The sequence below is a fragment of the Procambarus clarkii genome, chromosome 58 (genome assembly GCF_040958095.1).
Source record: "Procambarus clarkii isolate CNS0578487 chromosome 58, FALCON_Pclarkii_2.0, whole genome shotgun sequence".
Lineage (NCBI taxonomy): Eukaryota > Metazoa > Arthropoda > Malacostraca > Decapoda > Cambaridae > Procambarus > Procambarus clarkii.
Window position 1 is genome coordinate 18,912,005 of NC_091207.1, and position 18,274 is coordinate 18,930,278.

The following is an 18,274-nucleotide window of genomic DNA, read 5'->3' on the forward strand; positions in this document are numbered from 1 at the left end:
TGCAGAATGTTGACCTACCCCAACTGCCATGTTGCTCTCCAAAAGACTCCATGGGCTCTTGCATTTGGGAACAAGCAAGTGATTTATTCAAAAAGGCACATTTCATATATATATTTATATATAATATAATATGATATATTATATTATAGTAATATATTATATTATATTATATTATATTATATTATATTATATTATATTATATTATATTATATTATATTATATTATATTTATTACCAGAAGATGGTTATCTTCTGGTAACCAGTACTCTTTTTTTTTTTTTTTATTGTTCATGTGCTTGATGGAATGTGCTCACTTTTATTTTTTAAAGAACATCAGGTTTCTACTTTGACAATTTCTAACTTTCCAATATTCTTCAAACTTAAAAACTGCTTTGCCACTTGGTCACATTTTCATACAATTTTAAGGCTCATTTCTGGGTAGGCTCCCTCAGTAGCTTCTCTGAGCTTATGTACACTAGTTTAGCCAAGCCATAAGAACTGCGCCGGGACTTTGAAACTGACGCTGAACTACCGGCAGCTAGGATCATAATCAGGCTATCTACGAGGCCAGGGAAGCTGTGAAATCGGAGATAAACCCAAAACCAAGAAACCGTATCAGGAAAGTAGAGCAAAATATTCCAAACTGCTGCTGGAAGGAAGCACAATAAATGAATTTTGTTTGAGGTAATTAATTATTGCCATGAGTGAACAACCCTAGCCTTTTTATGTGTTAGAAAACCAGCAGATGATGGTTCAGATCACCTGGTGTCCTAGCCAGTAGCCCACCACATTCATTCACCTGGTGTCCTAGCCAGTAGCCCACCACATTCACTCACCTGGTGTCCTAGCTAGTAGCCCACCACATTCACTCACCTGGTGTCCTAGCCAGTAGCCCACCACATTCACTCACCTGGTGTCCTAGCCAGTAGCCCACTACATTCACTCGTCTGGTGTCCTAGCCAGTAGCCCACCACATTCACTCACCTGGTGTCCTAGCCAGTAGCCCACCACATTCACTCACCTGGTGTCCTAGCCAGTAGCCCACCACATTCCCTCGTCTAGTGTTCTTGTGGTTCCACTTCTCTGCTGGGGCCATAAAACTGCTCCTTCCAGCCAAGAGGTGTTGGCTCTCCTTGGAACAGTTGCTCCGAAGGAACTATTGATTTGTTTTTTGTTTAAATTTTAGCATTTCACGATTGTATTTAGCACCACTTACACATTTATTTATTTATTTATTTATACAAGAGTTTTTACATTCTTGTGCAGCCACTAGCACGCATAGCATTTCGGGCACGTCCTTAATTCTAATAATTACTGGAATGTGACCTGCCAAATCATTTAACAACCAGGTACCCATTTTACTGTTGGGTTAAACAGAGGCTACAGATAAGGATTTGCGCCCAGTAAATCTTCCCCGGCCAGGATACGAACCCAGGCCAAAGCGCTTGCGAAATGCCAGGCAAGTATCTTACTACTACGCCACGGAGACTGCTTCACCAGTGATACCTGCTGTGAGCAGTTCGGGTATCTCGTCTGCAAGTTGGCTCTGCTTTTAATCACTTGCCTCTGAGTAAACTGTGTGGCTTGCTCTCTGTAGCAGGACCTGTTGATGGGAAATTTAAGTACAGTAGCTAGCTTGATTCTTTCTTATCTGTGGCTTTGTATGCCTTCTCTAGACTTGCAGAGAGCACCACATTCTGCTCATGGTAAATCAGTGAGGGTCTCGAAGGTCTTGCTCAATTCTTTAGGCTTGGATCCATCAGAACATAAACTCCAGAAAGCTACCGAGGATTGTCCGGAAAAGGGTTCTTCATTACATTCGATGCTTGATATTTTTAATAATGGAACTTTCATTTTTATATTATAGGTTTAATTTAGTTTTATACTGTATTTGTTATGTACAGCAATACTTCCCACTACGATTTCATGTGTAGCTCTTTGTGATTTTGTTTAGGTCTTGAGTATCTACCTTTTGGTTTAGTCTTTTTTAGTTTTTTACATCTAAAGAATACTTCATCACACTAACTTAAAACTCCCAATTTGTGCATACCATAAAAAGGAAGCTACCAATTGAAACTGGGCAGTTTAGGCCACTTTTTAACCAATTTTTCTGGGGTTCTCATCTAATAAATATAACAATAAATAAATAAACATTTATTGAGGTAAAAGTACATACATACAAGATGAGTTACAAACAGAAAGGTTGGATTTCTAGATAGAGCTGGTACATACTATGCCTAAAGCCACTAATACACACACACAGCGTTTCGGGCAAGAAACATCTCTTCACGATGTTGTGACACTAAAGTAAACGCATCTACACTAAAGTTTTTACATAAACGCTCTGATTCTGGGTGATATGCAGGATAGTCTTAATTTAATTGCAGTCCCAAAAGTTTTTTGTTAGAGCCAATTTTCTGAAATTTTAGATTTTGTTACTAATGTATAATACTGCCCTGACATACTGTATTTCAAAGTCTAAACCTATCCAATCCAATTTCTCCAATTAACCCTCATTCTTATATCATAGTCCCACTTCCACCAATAGTTTCCTGCAGACCATCTCTCTGCCCCCTCCAGCAAAAAACCTGCAAAACCTGTACAATATATGCATGCAGATGCAATCATCAAAAATGCAAATAAGCTGAAGAAAATGGTGTAAATGGCAAACCAGGCATCATAGCAGTCTTAGAAAAGTTGGAAAACATCAGGGTATAATTAGTAAGATACCATATGACATGAAAGGGCAACCTAGTGAGAGGTAAAACTGTGGCAGGAATATGGTGATTGCAAACATAATAGGGAGAGAAACTCTTGAAGGGTACAAAGTGAAGAATAATGAGCAACTTTTATTTCCAAGAATTAAACTGGGCAGCAAGAGATATCCACTGTGGGCAGGTTCTCCATAAAAATGTCTGAGGAGGGCAATTGACTGATTTATTTCTGTCCAAAAATTGAACAAAGATAAACATAGGGATAACTCTTACATTAACAAATAATGTGAGAAACAAAGCACCAAGTAGGGCTTATAAGAAGCCATGGAAAAAAATGTCAGTGAAAGATCAAATGATCACCGCAAAAATTGGAGAGCTGCTCCTAAAAAAAAAAAATATATGACAAGGAGGTTTGCAAAGAACTGCCATTTGCAACTGAGCAATAGCTGCACTGGAATAAGTTCAACACCAGGCAACAAAAATCATTCCAGAACTAAGTCTACTCTCATACCAGGAATGGTTTAGGAATTTTAAAATGGCCACAGGGCTAACAACACTGTAAACCAGACTTGACAGGGCAAATCTCATCAAAACCTTTTAAAATACTGTACAGTTGGAAGGATATAGACCTGGAGAGCTTCTTCAAAAGTTCAGATGTAACACAAACAAGGTGCAACAGTTTCAAGCTTAACAAGCATCAATGTAGGACATAAAACAGGAGATGCTTTTTCATCCATAGGATTATATACCCATGGAACTGCCTATCCACCAAAACTGTAAATGCCAAAACACTTCTGAATTTGAAAATCCAGCTTGAAAAAATTATCAGGACAAATGGGGGACCTTTGACAAGCCGCCAGCTTCCTGTCCTCGTTGAGGCCACTAGAGATATAGTACCCCCTCAGGTAAATATACACTAGCTCCCTGTCCTCCTGCATGGATGGTGAAATACTAAGGAAATAGTTCATGACCTTTGTTAGCCCAAAGCTGGAATATGCAGCAGTTGTATGGTGCCCATACCTTAAGCCTTTTACCTCTCCTCGTAGCTCTTGTCCTTCAGTTCCAGGAGTCATTTAGTTGCATGTCTTTGTACCTTCTCCAGTTTGTTGATGTGCTTCTTAAATATACCAAAACTAGAAGATAAAAGAAAAAGAGGCGATATAATCACTATGTACAAAATTGTAACAGGGAATCGGTAAAATTGATTAGGGAAGAATTCCCTGAGACCTGGAACTCCAAGAACAAGAGGTCATGATTTAAACTAAGTAAACAAAGCTGCCAAAGAAATATAAGAAAATTTACTTTCGCAAAGAAAGTGGTAGACTGGTCGGAACAAGTTAGGTGAGAAAGTGGTGGAGGCCAAAACTGTCAGTAGTTTCAAAGCGTTATATGACAAAGAGTGTTGGGAAGACACACCATGAGCATAGCTCTCATCCTGTAACTACACTTAAGTAATTATAAAAAATTATTTTTATTATTACATAATTATTTAGAGGTGCAGAAAAGCATCAACAAACTAGAGAAAGATCAATGGATCAAAGAAGACATTGCCTCAGTGAGAGGACTAAAGGAAATACTGTAAGTATAAAATACTTGTGGAGGAATTCTGAAGTGAAACTCCATTCACTTATTGAAATTTATATATGGTACAGTATAACAAAACTGAGGGGTTAAAGTTATAACACTTCTGGATTAATGGTTTAAAGTCAGCACTTTGGGATCTGTAGCTCATTTCCTGCAAGCACAACTAGGTACATATGTACATTTAGGCGAGTACATATACCGATTATTTAATTTACATTATTTTTTACAGTAATCAAATTTTTAGTTGAACATTGGAAAACATTCTTTATTCCTCAATGTCACTGCAAGTTCTTTTATTTCCTGTTAGATTGTCTGTCAAAATCTATGTTCTTGTTTCTAGTTAAGATTATTTTAGCCACTAATCATATTATCCACCATGTGTCTGGCTTTTGTCAGTGTTTACTAATTATGTATCTATGGCTTTTTGCTTTCCTAGACCGGAGAAAACTTCGATCGGGTAAGCTGCATGTAACAGTTTGACGACATTGTGTGTTGTGTGAGGTAGAACATGTACATTGCTGCTAGTAATTATTGAAAAATTAAGCATTCACTGTAATGAAATATAATGTAGTGTTCTTTTCTGGTGGGCCACTCAGTGGCTCCCTGAGCTATAGCACTGAGGTTGTCTAGCCTATGGAAACCCCACCAAGCCTCCGAGACACCCGAACCTACTGGGAGCCAGGGCCAGGATTCATTAAGTACTGTATTTATGTCTCCACTTAAGAGACCTGTTCCTCAATCATAGTTGCTTTGTTTACATTTATTAAACAGTCAATGAGCTTCAAAGCACTATGAGACTGTTTATAACAGTAATAATCTTGGGTTGTGAAGCTCCAAAGCTCGTTAACTGTTTAACAAACCCAGAAAAAGCCACTATTTATTTATTTATTTATTTATATATATACAAGAAGGTACATTGGGATTATTAGGATACATAGCATAGTAATAACATTCTTGTAAAGCCACTAGTACGCACAGCGTTTCGGGCAGGTCCACTAGGAATGAGGAAAGATGTACAGGTTTTATTAGTAGACCTGTGCTTGATGAATAGGGACCTGGGACTAGACTCTGGCTACCTATAAGGCAAGGGGAGCATGCATATCAGGTAAATCCACAACTACTATCGCTCGGGTAGCCACTGAAGATGCCATCCCAGAAAGATTAGCATATCATTCTGGCTCACTAATATGCTGCATAGTATATAGTATCTTTAACGTGCTACACATGACAATGTTTAATTTTTAGATGTAAAATTATGTTTTAATTACTGTATAGCCAAACATTTAAATATGTAGTTTATTGTTCAGGAAGAAAATGGGCATGAAATAACCCATTTATAAAGACTGTTGGCAGATGGCTGACTCACTTGGCAGATGGCCTCACTTTGAAACAGTTTCAGGTTCAGACACTGAACATTATCCTTCAGGTTCAAGTGAACCTGCCACTTCAGCAGCTCACCAGTACATTTTTTCCTTCTTTTACCACCATACTGCCTCCTTGAATGAATTGAAAAACACAGTTTTTACTGAGTTTTTATCTATTTACAATGACATATTGTTTCCACAAAAGTGGGTTATCCATATGTTCCTGGCCCAGCCCTTTGGATATGATATAGGCACATTTACTGTACTGTATTTCTTTGGAATCCTCTTGTAATCCTCTTTTAATGAAAGAGGATTAATCCTCCTTTTCCTCCTCTTGTAGAGGAGGAAAAGTCCTCTCGAGTCCACCCCCCCCCTTCCCTTCCCCCCGTGGAGGGGTGGGCTGCGCAGACAAGCGGCGCGGCGGCGAGGTGTGTTGTTTACTTGTTTCCTTGGGATTTGAGGGAGTTCTGCCTCTCTGTTCGTTTTTTTATTGCAATTTTCTTCTCAGTGTGGGTCTGTTTTGTTATGCCTACCTTTCTGGGTGCCTAACCCCAGTCGATGGCAGATAAGGAAACCCCCAAACAGAGGGGTTGGAGGGTTATCCAGGGACCACTGCTCTTTGTGCCTCTCTGAGGGGGAGAGGTTCTGGCATTGTGGTACCCCGGGTTGACTGAAGCTCCATTGACTAATGCTCCTAGTCTAATATATTGCATATTAGCCCGATAGCTCCAGGGAGCCTCCAGGGCTCATCCAGAAAATGGCATTTCATTACATTCAGCACTGGTTTTTTCACTTTTCAACCACATATACAGCACACAAGTGTAGAGTGCTTGGGACTATTTAATTGATACAAGAATATAATATAAAAAGTTTGCAAAATTCAAGAATGAGATAGACTTGCTGTCTGTGCTTAATTACACTCAATCTGTATACCATGAAAATTAACTAATGCACTTCAAAACAGTGGTATAAAATTACTTACCCACATACCACTGAATCTGAATTCTTCAATATCATGCAAACTGAGGGATGCCTGCTATCTACTATTGTTAAAAGCTTTTGAGTACAGCATCAGTGCTTAATAGTACCGACTTAGATTCCTACACTTCACTTTGGTGTTTAAGCTTATTATCTTTTGCTTGGATAGCAGCATCAAATCTGTGTGTTTTATCATTCCTATAAGTAACACTTGGCAGCTGCCAAAACCTATAATAATTGGGGTAAGTGAAGACAAAAAAAACCTTGTTCGCTTAGCAAAGGTGATAACCAATACGCACTTGTGTACATATAATAAAACAGCAAACAATGTAGAAATGGAAGATAGCTGTTGTTTTGTTGGCACATCTGTATTATAAGTCCGTGTGTGCATAGCAAACATCAGTGGAAGAATGGATTCAAGTTTTTAAAAGAAATGGCTTCAAAAAACTAATTCCTAGAAAAATTTCTTCCATTGATGTCTACGACATATTAACTTACTGCCTGATACACGTGGCTAACCTGTCGGTGCAAATAGCTTTATATTTTAAATTTTATTTCTATTCATATATAACCTTATTGTAGAATGCAGTAGTTGCTTTCTAATATACAGTACACTCATATCTGTGATCATTCTGTTCAGTGATGTAGCCCTACAGTATAAACTCTTTTTATTTTTAATTTAGAATGATTGACATTTGTGTATGATGTTCTCTGTAGCCAAAATAAGGCCTCATGATAAAGCAATAACCTCGATGTTAAAGGTTTTGAAACCTATTGATATAGATATGGGCCCCAAAATCCAAGCAAGTTGGTTGCCAAAATCTATGCAAGTTGATTCTCCTTTATATAGAGATTAAAATGGACACAGATAACACTCTTTATCAGGGTTTATATTAAATTTATATGAAATTTTCCACTAGAATTTGGTAGTGCCATATTTCTGTGTTACATTATTTCACTTCTTGTTTGAAAGACTCTTACAGTGTTTGCATTTTGAAAATATTTTATTTTCTGTATTTTTAATTGATTTGTTAGTTTATATGTACAGTATTTTATGTAATAATTACATTACTCATTTGGACATTTCTTTGTGACTAGTTTTGTAAACAGGTACAGAGAGAGAGAGTGTGTGTGTGTGTGTGTGATGAGAGGAAAAGATTAGGTAATTGGTTCCTGTGACATTCAGTAACTTCATAGCAGAGGTATTTTTGTAATTTGATGTTGCACAAGTCCACTACAGGCTCACCATAGTCCATGCTACTTGGAATGTTTGTTCGAGGTAGCTGAATCTAAAACTACAACATTCATCTTATAATTTGTAGAATGGCATTGCTTATTATTCTTGAGGGGTATGTAGATAGCGCAGTTGGCTCACAATTGACTGGTCCCTGGGCTGATTCAGGGCAAGACGTTTGGACACGTTTCCTTACACCTGATACCGCTGATCATTTAGTAGTAAATAGGTATCTGGGAATTAGTCAACTATTGTGGGTTTTTATTATGGGGAAAGATCAGTCATTAGGTAGGTGGTGCTTTGATAAACCTGTCCCGCTTCCTGACCCCATCTATTGGGAAACCTTGAATGGGTCTGAAATATTTTGGGGGATTTTTGGGTAAAGAATTCCAGGGGAGTGGAACTTTATTGATGGTGGATCTTTGCAGCATGGAGACTTACTATAGTACTTTTAATGTTCCTGCATCTCATATGGCATAATTTGTTAAGAGTTTCAAAAGTTGCATTAGGGGTACATGTAGTCCAATTAGCCTTCATGTTTTTAAGCATAATAGTATAGAATAATGTATCAAGATCTCAAATGTTGTGGTATCAAAATAATGCACATTTAAATTCAAGGTCTAATAATGTTAAAATATACGCAGAGTTGATAGGGTTGCAAATTTTAAGTTAAGATGGCTTAATTTCCCCAGTGCTTTGACCCAGACTGTAAGTATATTTGACATCGGGGTGTTTTAGCAATAGAGGCTGGATATGGGTAAGATGATTGTGTAGTAGAGATTAAGTATGAGTAAGGAACTCGTGCAGTTAATCTTATTTTTTTTTTTTTTTTTTTTTTTTTTTTAGATATATACAAGAGTTGTTACATTCTTGTACAGCCACTAGTACGCGTAGCGTTTCGGGCAGGTCCTTAATCCTATGGTCCCTGGAATACGATCCCCTGCCGCGAAGAATCGTTTTTTCATCCAAGTACACATTTTACTGTTGCGTTAAACAGAGGCTACAGTTAAGGAATTGCGCCCAGTAAATCCTCCCCGGCCAGGATACGAACCCATGACATAGCGCTCGCGGAACGCCAGGCGAGTGTCTTACCACTACACCACGGAGACTGTCACTATTGATTGCTTATAAGATTATATTGCATGGTGGAGGCCTTAGGATGTAGCATATTCCTAGGATATTCTAGCTAGGGGTTACACTAGAGTATCAAACAGGATAACAATATGTAGAAGATAGAAGGCTGTGATTATGATAAGTATGCCAGAAACCTTTCATGTCTCTTTTTCAGGCTCATAGCCATGAAGAGATAGAAATGAGAACTAATGTTGGTCTGGTCAAAGGGCATGCGTATGGCATCACAGCATGTCGGAAGATAAATATTGGTGATACAGGACTCTTCTCCATATTCAAGTAAGTATCATCATCACAAAAAAATATGTTCTCTCATAAATATTAGTCATGGTTTATTACTCCTTTTCTAAATATACTTGGATATCATGTACTGTATAGTGTATACTATACTTGAATAGTTTACTGTATATATTTGGATATCATGAATTAAAGTATACTTGGATATCATCTTCATTTGATATTAAAGTTTGCTTTAGAGTTTTGGATAGATATCAACCTCTTGGGATAATTGAGTGTATTTTTGACTATAAGGAAAAGAAAATAATGGTTCAACTGTATAAATCTCCGATGCATTTGGATTATTGTATCCAAGCATTGAGAAGGACATAGGAGATATAGCTCCTATAAGATATAGATTCAGAAGGACATAGCTGCTCTGGAGAAGGTGCAACACCAGGTAACTAAAGTCATTCCAGAGCTAAGTCATCTCCCATATCAGGAACACTTGAAGGCCAGTACAGGACTAACAACACTGCAAAGCAGGAATGATAGGGTGGCTCTCATTGTGGGAAAAACCTGCTGGGATTGATATAAGAGGAGACTACCAGGGACTTGTACTGAACTAAATTAAAAATTTACTGTCTGCAAATTAATTCAACTAAAATCTCTAGTTAGGGTTGTAAATCCTAATTCCTCTTTTCCTAATGACAGATTGTGGGCTGTAAGGGACAGGTGGGGTGAATGACTATGTTGATAGAAGTTCCAATCCACCTGTAGACAGGGATCTCACATCAGCTTGTATTTTATACAAGGATAAGATTTGATAAATTCAGTTATCAGACTGAACACTGGCTCTGTTTAAATCAGAGATTTAAACATACATAGTCTAACCTAGTACCATAACTTAACAGCCAATATGTTCTTATACTATAAACAACAAATTAATTGTAAAAGTATAAATAAATGACCTTAAATGGAGTCTTACTACTATTAACTTAGTACTAGAAATTATATTCAATTAAATGAACTTATATGATAACTTATAAATAACTAAGCAAGCAATTGATAACTTAATTTATATATTCAAATATATATGCAGACATATTCACTTTATACAGTTAGCTTGACTGAATCTCTTCCAAGACTGTGGACACTTGTGAGGTTTTTACTTATTGAGGCTGAATTCTTTTCTGACAGAATGGACACTCATGAGGTTCAGTGCTTGGATAAGATTCATAGCTACACTACAATTTTAATAAACGTACCGATATGTGAGGCTTAGCCTCGCTTTTTAACCAACAGACAGATTTATAGGATATTAAAGCTACACAAGCATACAATTGGCCAATCATATACCAAATAACCTTCAATATACTTCTCTGCCAGTCGGGGTGCCTGTCTGACAAGTTTGCCAGACTGATTAACTCTCTCTTGTTGAGTTTAGGCACGATATTTTGCTACAGCGTTGCTGTATGATGATCTGGTAGCGTTGCTACGTGATTATCCTGCAGTTGCAGAAGAATGATTCGAGATAAAAGTTTATGAATGAAGGTGGAGGAAACCGTGTCACTGATCTCCACTATACACTCTATTTTATGTGAATGTTCACGGATTTTCCTTGTAGATATTGTCCAGGTACTCCCCCAGTTCTAGAGAGTATTCACTGGCGATAAAAATGTTAGATAAGGTGTCCTTGAGCTGGTAATGTTCGCTAAGGATCAGTCACTTGTTCACTCATTTGTAAACAAACGCGGAGTGCCGCTGGGCTTGTAGGTGGGCGCTTCACTCCCCCCCATCGCCCTGCCATGCTCTCTGAGCACGGTAGCCTTCAATGAATATTGATTGATTATTTTTACAGTCTAGACTTATGATTAAGATAAGATGTGATTATAATATAATTAGATATAAGATTTAAAGATTATAAGTAGTATTTGAAAGTACCACTGAATCTTATTAAGGATTCGATTTTTAATCCTACCGGATGTTGAATCAATGTTCCAATAGTTTTTTAATTAAGAAGTCCTTCTAGAAGCTTCTGGATCCTTGAAAGATCATGTACAAAGTCACGTAGGCATCAAAAGGGCCCCTGTTGAGTACGTGTTCATGGTGCCATTGTCATCCAGGATCAAGCTATAATGAATCTTTAATGATTCTTTATATGATTTTGATACATTTTAGATATGATTTTGATATGATTTAGATATGATATAGAAATTATACATTTCTTAGATGATTATTAGATATGGTGGGTAAAAATTTCCCACATCTTCCAGAGGGAGAGAACTGGCACAGAGTCCAATACTTAGGACAATAGTAACCATATGTATTTATTTACTCTCCATTGGATTGATAATACAAGTGCAGATTTTGCTTGCACTTTTCTGCTGCTGTCCGTTGTGGACGATTGTGTCTGTTAGGAGTCTGTGGGTCTTGTGGAGTTAGAGTCTCTTGAGGTCTCTCAGGATCTAACTGCAGCTGGCTCACTGATTCCATGTGGATGAGTTTGTCCAATGTCTTCAGGGAAGTTGTTCCTTTAGACAGGATTTTGACTATTCTCAAAATCCCCTGACTATCTGGATGGACTGAGACAACTTTACCTAATGGCCAGTCAGCCCTAGGGCCATCACTGTCTACCAAGACAATATCGCCAGGTTGGAGATTAGCTATATTATGTGGGACATTGGCCCCATAGTGATGTTCTCGTAGAGATGTAAGATATTCTTTGGTCCAAACATCATTCCATTTTTGGATTATGCTGGACAGATGCTTATACCCCTGAACCAACTCGCTCTGACCCACATATGAGGGATCTCTGATCTCATCATCCACTAGAGATGGTACTGGAGTCAGAAGTCTTCCATACATTAGGTGGGCAGGACTTAATGGCTCATGTTGAGTAGGATCCTCAGACAAGTAAGTCAACGGCCGGTTATTCACCCTTGATTCTATTTCCGTGATTACTGTCTGGAGTTCTTGAAGATTGATTTTCTGACGGTGTAGAGATTTTCTCAAGGATCTTTTTACAGTTCCTATTAACCGTTCATAAAATCCTCCGTGCCATGGGGCTCTCGGAGGGATAAATTTCCATCTGCAATGACGCTGTTCCAGTGTGGAAGTAACTGCAGGATGGGAACAGATTTCCCGTAGACATGCTTCTCCAGCTACCAAGTTTGCTCCGTTATCTGAAATCATCAGCTTAGGGCATGATCGGCGTGCTGCGAATCTGCGGAAAGCTTGAATAAATGATTGAGCAGTCATATCGGGTGTTACCTCTAGATGTACTGCCCTGGTGGTAGCACAGGTGAACAGACAGATGTATGCCTTGATAGGTTGCTTATCTGCAGTCCCTGTTAGATATATTGCTCCTGTATAATCTACTCCTGTCGTTTCGAAAGGTTGTAGATGGACCACTCGTTCCTTTGGCAGGGGTGGTGGCCCTGGATAAGAGCAAGTTCTTGCATCGTACCTTCGGCATATCATGCAATTCTTCAAGATTGATTTGACTGACTGTCTTCCCTGAGGAATCCAGTACTGCTGTCTGATTTGTGTGAGTGTGTCTAACACTCCTCCATGTTTGATGATTTGTTGATGTGTATGCAACACAATCAACCTTGTGATCCAATGATTTTTTGGTAAAAGCCATGGATGCACGGTATCTAGATTGATATCTGCGTGTTTAAGTCTCCCTCCACAACGCAGAATGTTGTGATTTTCTTGGTCTATCCACAGACCGAGATTGTGTTTTAACTTATGCGGAAGATTTTCATAGTTATTCCCATAAGTTTCTCTCTGGGCTTGTCTTACCCAATAGATAAGTGCATCAGGAAAAGTGTATTTTATACCTTTTTTCCTGAGATAATGAAACACGTTCTGTGTTACATTGATTAATTTGATGAGCGAGGAGTAACGAGTACAATTCAAGACTGATATTTGAGCTTGCTGCCTGGTGGTAGTTATGGTTTGTGTCGTAATGACGTGTGGCTTTTGTTCAGGCCAACTACCATTCACTAACCATCGAGGCCCATGAAACCAAATATCTGCCTTTGCAAACTGTTTAAATGTCATACCTCTTGATAAGAGATCAGCTGGATTATCCTTTGTTGGTACATGCAACAATTGAAAGCCTGCGGAAATTTCTTTAATTTCCGAGACGCGATTTTTTACATATGGAGTTGGACAGTTGTCGTTTCGTACCCATTGTAAGACAGCTTCATTGTCAGACCATATAATGACATCTTTGATGTTCATGGTAGACAAGACTTGTTTGATATGCACTGCTAAGCGTGTTCCAGTTAGCAGTGCTGTTAATTCCATCTGAGGCAAAGTCCTCTTTTTTAATGGAGCGACTCTGGCCTTAGAGGTGATAAGATATGATTGATTAGAAGTCACTAAGTAAGCACAAGCTCCAAAAGCTTTGGCTGACGAGTCTGCGAATACATGTAGTGATACTTCTTCATTTTCCTCGACTATGTGTCTTGGAAAGATTATCTTTTCAACTAAAGTTTGTTCTTGAGCTACTTCCATCCAAGCTTTTTGTAACTGGATTGGTAGTGGATCATCCCAACCAACATTAGCTTTCCATGCTTCTTGCACTAATAAACGCCACTTGATTGTCAAAGGATTTAGTAGACCAAGTGGGTCGAATACTTTGCTAACTTGTGAAAGCAAATCCCTTTTTGTAGTGATGTTGTAATTTACTGGCACAGATTTGATCGATATTGTGTCCGAGATTAAATCCCAATCCATACCTAACACCTTTTGTGATTCTGGTACGTGATATTCAGGGTAATCTCTTGCTATTTGATTATTCAATGTTGCATTATTAGAGGCCCAAGATTGTAGTGGCATGTTGGCACCTTGTAGCTCCTTGTTAGCCTCTTGATATAATTGTAACAGTTCAGTAGTACTGTTAACTGTCCCTTGAAAATTATCTACATATAGATTTTGACTGATTTCAGTCTTACAGGGACTTGATGATTTCTTCAGATGAGTATCTAGAGTTGCTTGCAACAGAAATGGACTGCTTGTCGCGCCGAAAAGAACTGAAGAGAATCTGAAAGTCACTACAGGACTATTGACATCTTCTGGGTTCTCTACCCATAGAAACTTAGTGAAGTCTCTATCTTCTTCTTGTAAGCCAACTCTTAGAAAGGCCTTACTTATATCTGCTGAATACGCATATTTGTTAAGTCTAAACTTCAACAGTATGTCATACAATTTCTGAGTTAGACTTGGACCTGTTTGCAAACAATCATTTAGACTGGTTCCTTGGGGTCCAGATTTAGAGCTACAATTAAAAACTATCCGTAAAGGAGTTGTTTTTGATTCTCTCTTTACAGCCATGTGTGGTAAAAAATGGCCTGTTTGCTTATTGTCATGTTTCACGACTTCGATGAATTTATTCTTTAATTGTTGAGCAATAATCTCATGATAGAGTTTTAAATGCTCAGGCCTTTTTCTTAGCTTTGCTAGTTGCGATTTAAATTGACTATAAGCCATGTGATAATTGGTAGGTAAGGTTTTATGGTTGATTTTCCATGGTAGCCTTACCCAGTACTGTCCATCATAGTACTGTACAGTTTCTAAGTATTGATTATATGCACAGACATCATCAGGACTTGGTTGTTCAGGAATTATTCCTATGGCATCAAGTTCCCACAATTGAGGTACAGATTCTAATCCATCATCAATCATGTGGGGGATTTTAAGTGGTGACTGTTCTTTGCCTAGTCATGCCACTATTACAGTTTCTGTATGATGTGATTTTTCAGGAGTTGAAGGTTCAAGATCTAGTATAGGTCCTGTCATCAATATGCCTCCTGCTGATTTGAGTATATTCATACCCATAGATTCTTCTGATCCCAGAATGAATCGATGATAGTAGTCAGCTCCAATCAGGATTCCGATATCTCCTATGTAGTCAGAATCAAGCAGAGGATCTGCTAATTGGATTCCTTTTTCTTTTAGGAATTTAATAGTTGCTGTCAGACCAGTCACTTCCATTTCAGTAGGAATTTTATCAACTACTATGGCTTCTACTGTCCTTTGGGATGTACCTAGACAGACATTGAGTTTTACTACTGGAAAGGTTCTACGACCAGAATTAGTAAAAAACCCTGATATGGATGTAGATACTTGCTTTGAAGATTTAAGTTGTAAATCTTCTGCCATCTTTTTACTGATAAAGGTTTTCTGTGACCCTTGATCAAAAAAGCCTCTAGTTGGAATACAAATTCCTTGATTGCATAGTTCTAGCTGTGCAGTAGGCAATATGGCTGTTGTAACAATTTCTGTGTCCAAGTCGTTGACATTGCTCATTACTGTACAGAATTGTACGGCTGTTGTGGTATTATCATCTTTGGGCTTTGCCTGAGATGCAGGTTGATTATTGGAAGTCTGTGATCTGGATTGAGTGTTAATATCACTACAGAGTGCTGTGTGATGTACACTTTTATGACAATATTGGCAGTTCTGCAATTGAGTGATACACTCACTTGTATCGTGCTTCCGTAGACAACGGATGCACCTGTTCAGAGATTTCAGTCGATCGATTCGACTGGCACGGCCTACATAAACTGTGCATTGATAAATGGTATGTGCTTCTTGACAGAATAAACATTTTGGGGCACTTGTAGCTCCTTTTGTCTTATCTGTCTTAGGAGCTTGGTTTCCTACAGTTCTGTTAACGGTGGGGGATATAGCATAAGAGCCAACATTATTCTGTTTCCACTTTGCAGAAGAGGAGTTTTGTTGCCTTGATTTTTGACTGCCATTCTGGACATTTTTGCTTTTGTCCGTGGATTCACTTTTGGGGATTTTTTCTTGAGATCTAAGTTTTCCTCGGCTTCGTAATCTTTGTACGTAAGCTCGAAGTCCATCAAAGATTTGGCTTTGTGATAAAATGTTGTTACAAGTATGTAAAACTTGTAGGTAAGTAATTACATGCAAGTAGGTCATACAAGCATGTAACACTTGTACTCCTCCAAGGATATCCTTAAAGGATGAATTGTATCTGTAATAATGTGTATCTACATTATTCATGATGTGATGAAGCATTTTGCTTTTTCTTTTTTCTCGGCTTTGCCTTTTCTATTAAGTAAGTCTCTTTGAGATGCTTGATTAACTTCAGATTTTCTGAGGCTGCTTTCACTCCAGTGAAAGCATGAGATTAGGTAATCAAGACTATATTCTTGGATTAAGATAGTTATCTTAGATGGATGATAATATTTGTATTCACATTGTCAATGTGTTGTTAGCCTTTCAGATTGTGATGTGAGATTAAGATTGGTCTTAATCCCCAATTGTAGACTATTGTAGCCAAGTGATGATGACATTTGTCTATCACCTGATTTAAATGGTCTGTAGGCTGTAGATTCAAGTGATTTTTTAGACACTTTGTGTCCTTTTCTTTTCTGTTTCAGTTGCTGGTGGAATACTGTTAGTCATTTTGACCTTTTCCGAGTTTTGGAGATTCCGAGATTTTTCTCTTTTTTTCTGATAAATATGTATGATGTTAATGTATTTTGATAAATGAGCTTTCCTGTCTACTTAGGTAATGATTCCAAAGATCGTCCTTCATTTCCTCCCTGGAATCTGGTTGTAGCAGGTGTTCAATTATCAAAAGTACTGTAATAATTTGATTTGTGACCCGAATGCACGAATGCACCAAGTTGGTAAATCTTGTAATAATTTTTTAAAAATAGTAAATGGCACTATTTTTGCAAAGTTATTACAAAATCTGTTACCATAATAATTGTTAGATAAAATACAGTAGAATGTCTACTGGTTTTACCTGGAATAGGGTATGATATGGTTGATTATAGATAGATTGTAATGAATGCTCTTACAGTGATGATAACACTTTTTTAAAGAATATTATGTAATGAGCAGCTCTGAAAATCAGAAGATTAGAGATAATGCTAGATAATACACTTAAATATATATGTAATGTTACCACAATGAGGTAGGTAATTGGTATTTATGATTAAGATGCAGTTGTGTCTGTGACACTGATATACTTAAGTACTGTTGTTTCTTAACACAAAACAGTATCAGTTTGTTATGAATGCTTACTAGTTAATGGATATGGTGGCTTAAGCCACTGCAAACTATTTGTTTACTTAGATATATAGCTATGATAAATATTGGCTGATAGCTAGGTTAGGCTAGAATATGTAAGAATTATTCCAATGCAAAATCAAGAAGTTTCTTATGTATTTGGCATTGAAATATTCGGTAAACGAATGATCATAAATATCTAGGTACAAAAGACCATTATTATCTAGGTTCGAAGGACCATTAATGTGGGAAAAACCTGCTGGGATTGATATAAGAGGAGACTACCAGGGACTTGTACTGAACTAAATTAAAAATTTACTGTCTGCAAATTAATTCAACTAAAATCTCTAGTTAGGGTTGTAAATCCTAATTCCTCTTTTCCTAATGACAGATTGTGGGCTGTAAGGGACAGGTGGGGTGAATGACTATGTTGATAGAAGTTCCAATCCACCTGTAGACAGGGATCTCACATCAGCTTGTATTTTATACAAGGATAAGATTTGATAAATTCAGTTATCAGACTGAACACTGGCTCTGTTTAAATCAGAGATTTAAACATACATAGTCTAACCTAGTACCATAACTTAACAGCCAATATGTTCTTATACTATAAACAACAAATTAATTGTAAAAGTATAAATAAATGACCTTAAATGGAGTCTTACTACTATTAACTTAGTACTAGAAATTATATTCAATTAAATGAACTTATATGATAACTTATAAATAACTAAGCAAGCAATTGATAACTTAATTTATATATTCAAATATATATGCAGACATATTCACTTTATACAGTTAGCTTGACTGAATCTCTTCCAAGACTGTGGACACTTGTGAGGTTTTTACTTATTGAGGCTGAATTCTTTTCTGACAGAATGGACACTCATGAGGTTCAGTGCTTGGATAAGATTCATAGCTACACTACAATTTTAATAAACGTACCGATATGTGAGGCTTAGCCTCGCTTTTTAACCAACAGACAGATTTATA

General features: G+C 37.5%; 1 protein-coding gene across 3 annotated transcripts in view; it reads left to right on the plus strand.

The window, feature by feature from the left end:
• Positions 1-18,274, plus strand: part of LOC123767938 (calpain-5) — a 94,681-nt gene that overhangs the window by 45,063 nt on the left and 31,344 nt on the right. For all 3 annotated transcript variants that reach the window (XM_045758121.2, XM_045758120.2, XM_045758123.2), the window contains one exon: positions 9,162-9,283. In XM_045758121.2, coding sequence (XP_045614077.1) covers positions 9,162-9,283 — 122 coding nt within the window. The remainder of the gene's footprint in view (positions 1-9,161; positions 9,284-18,274) is intronic.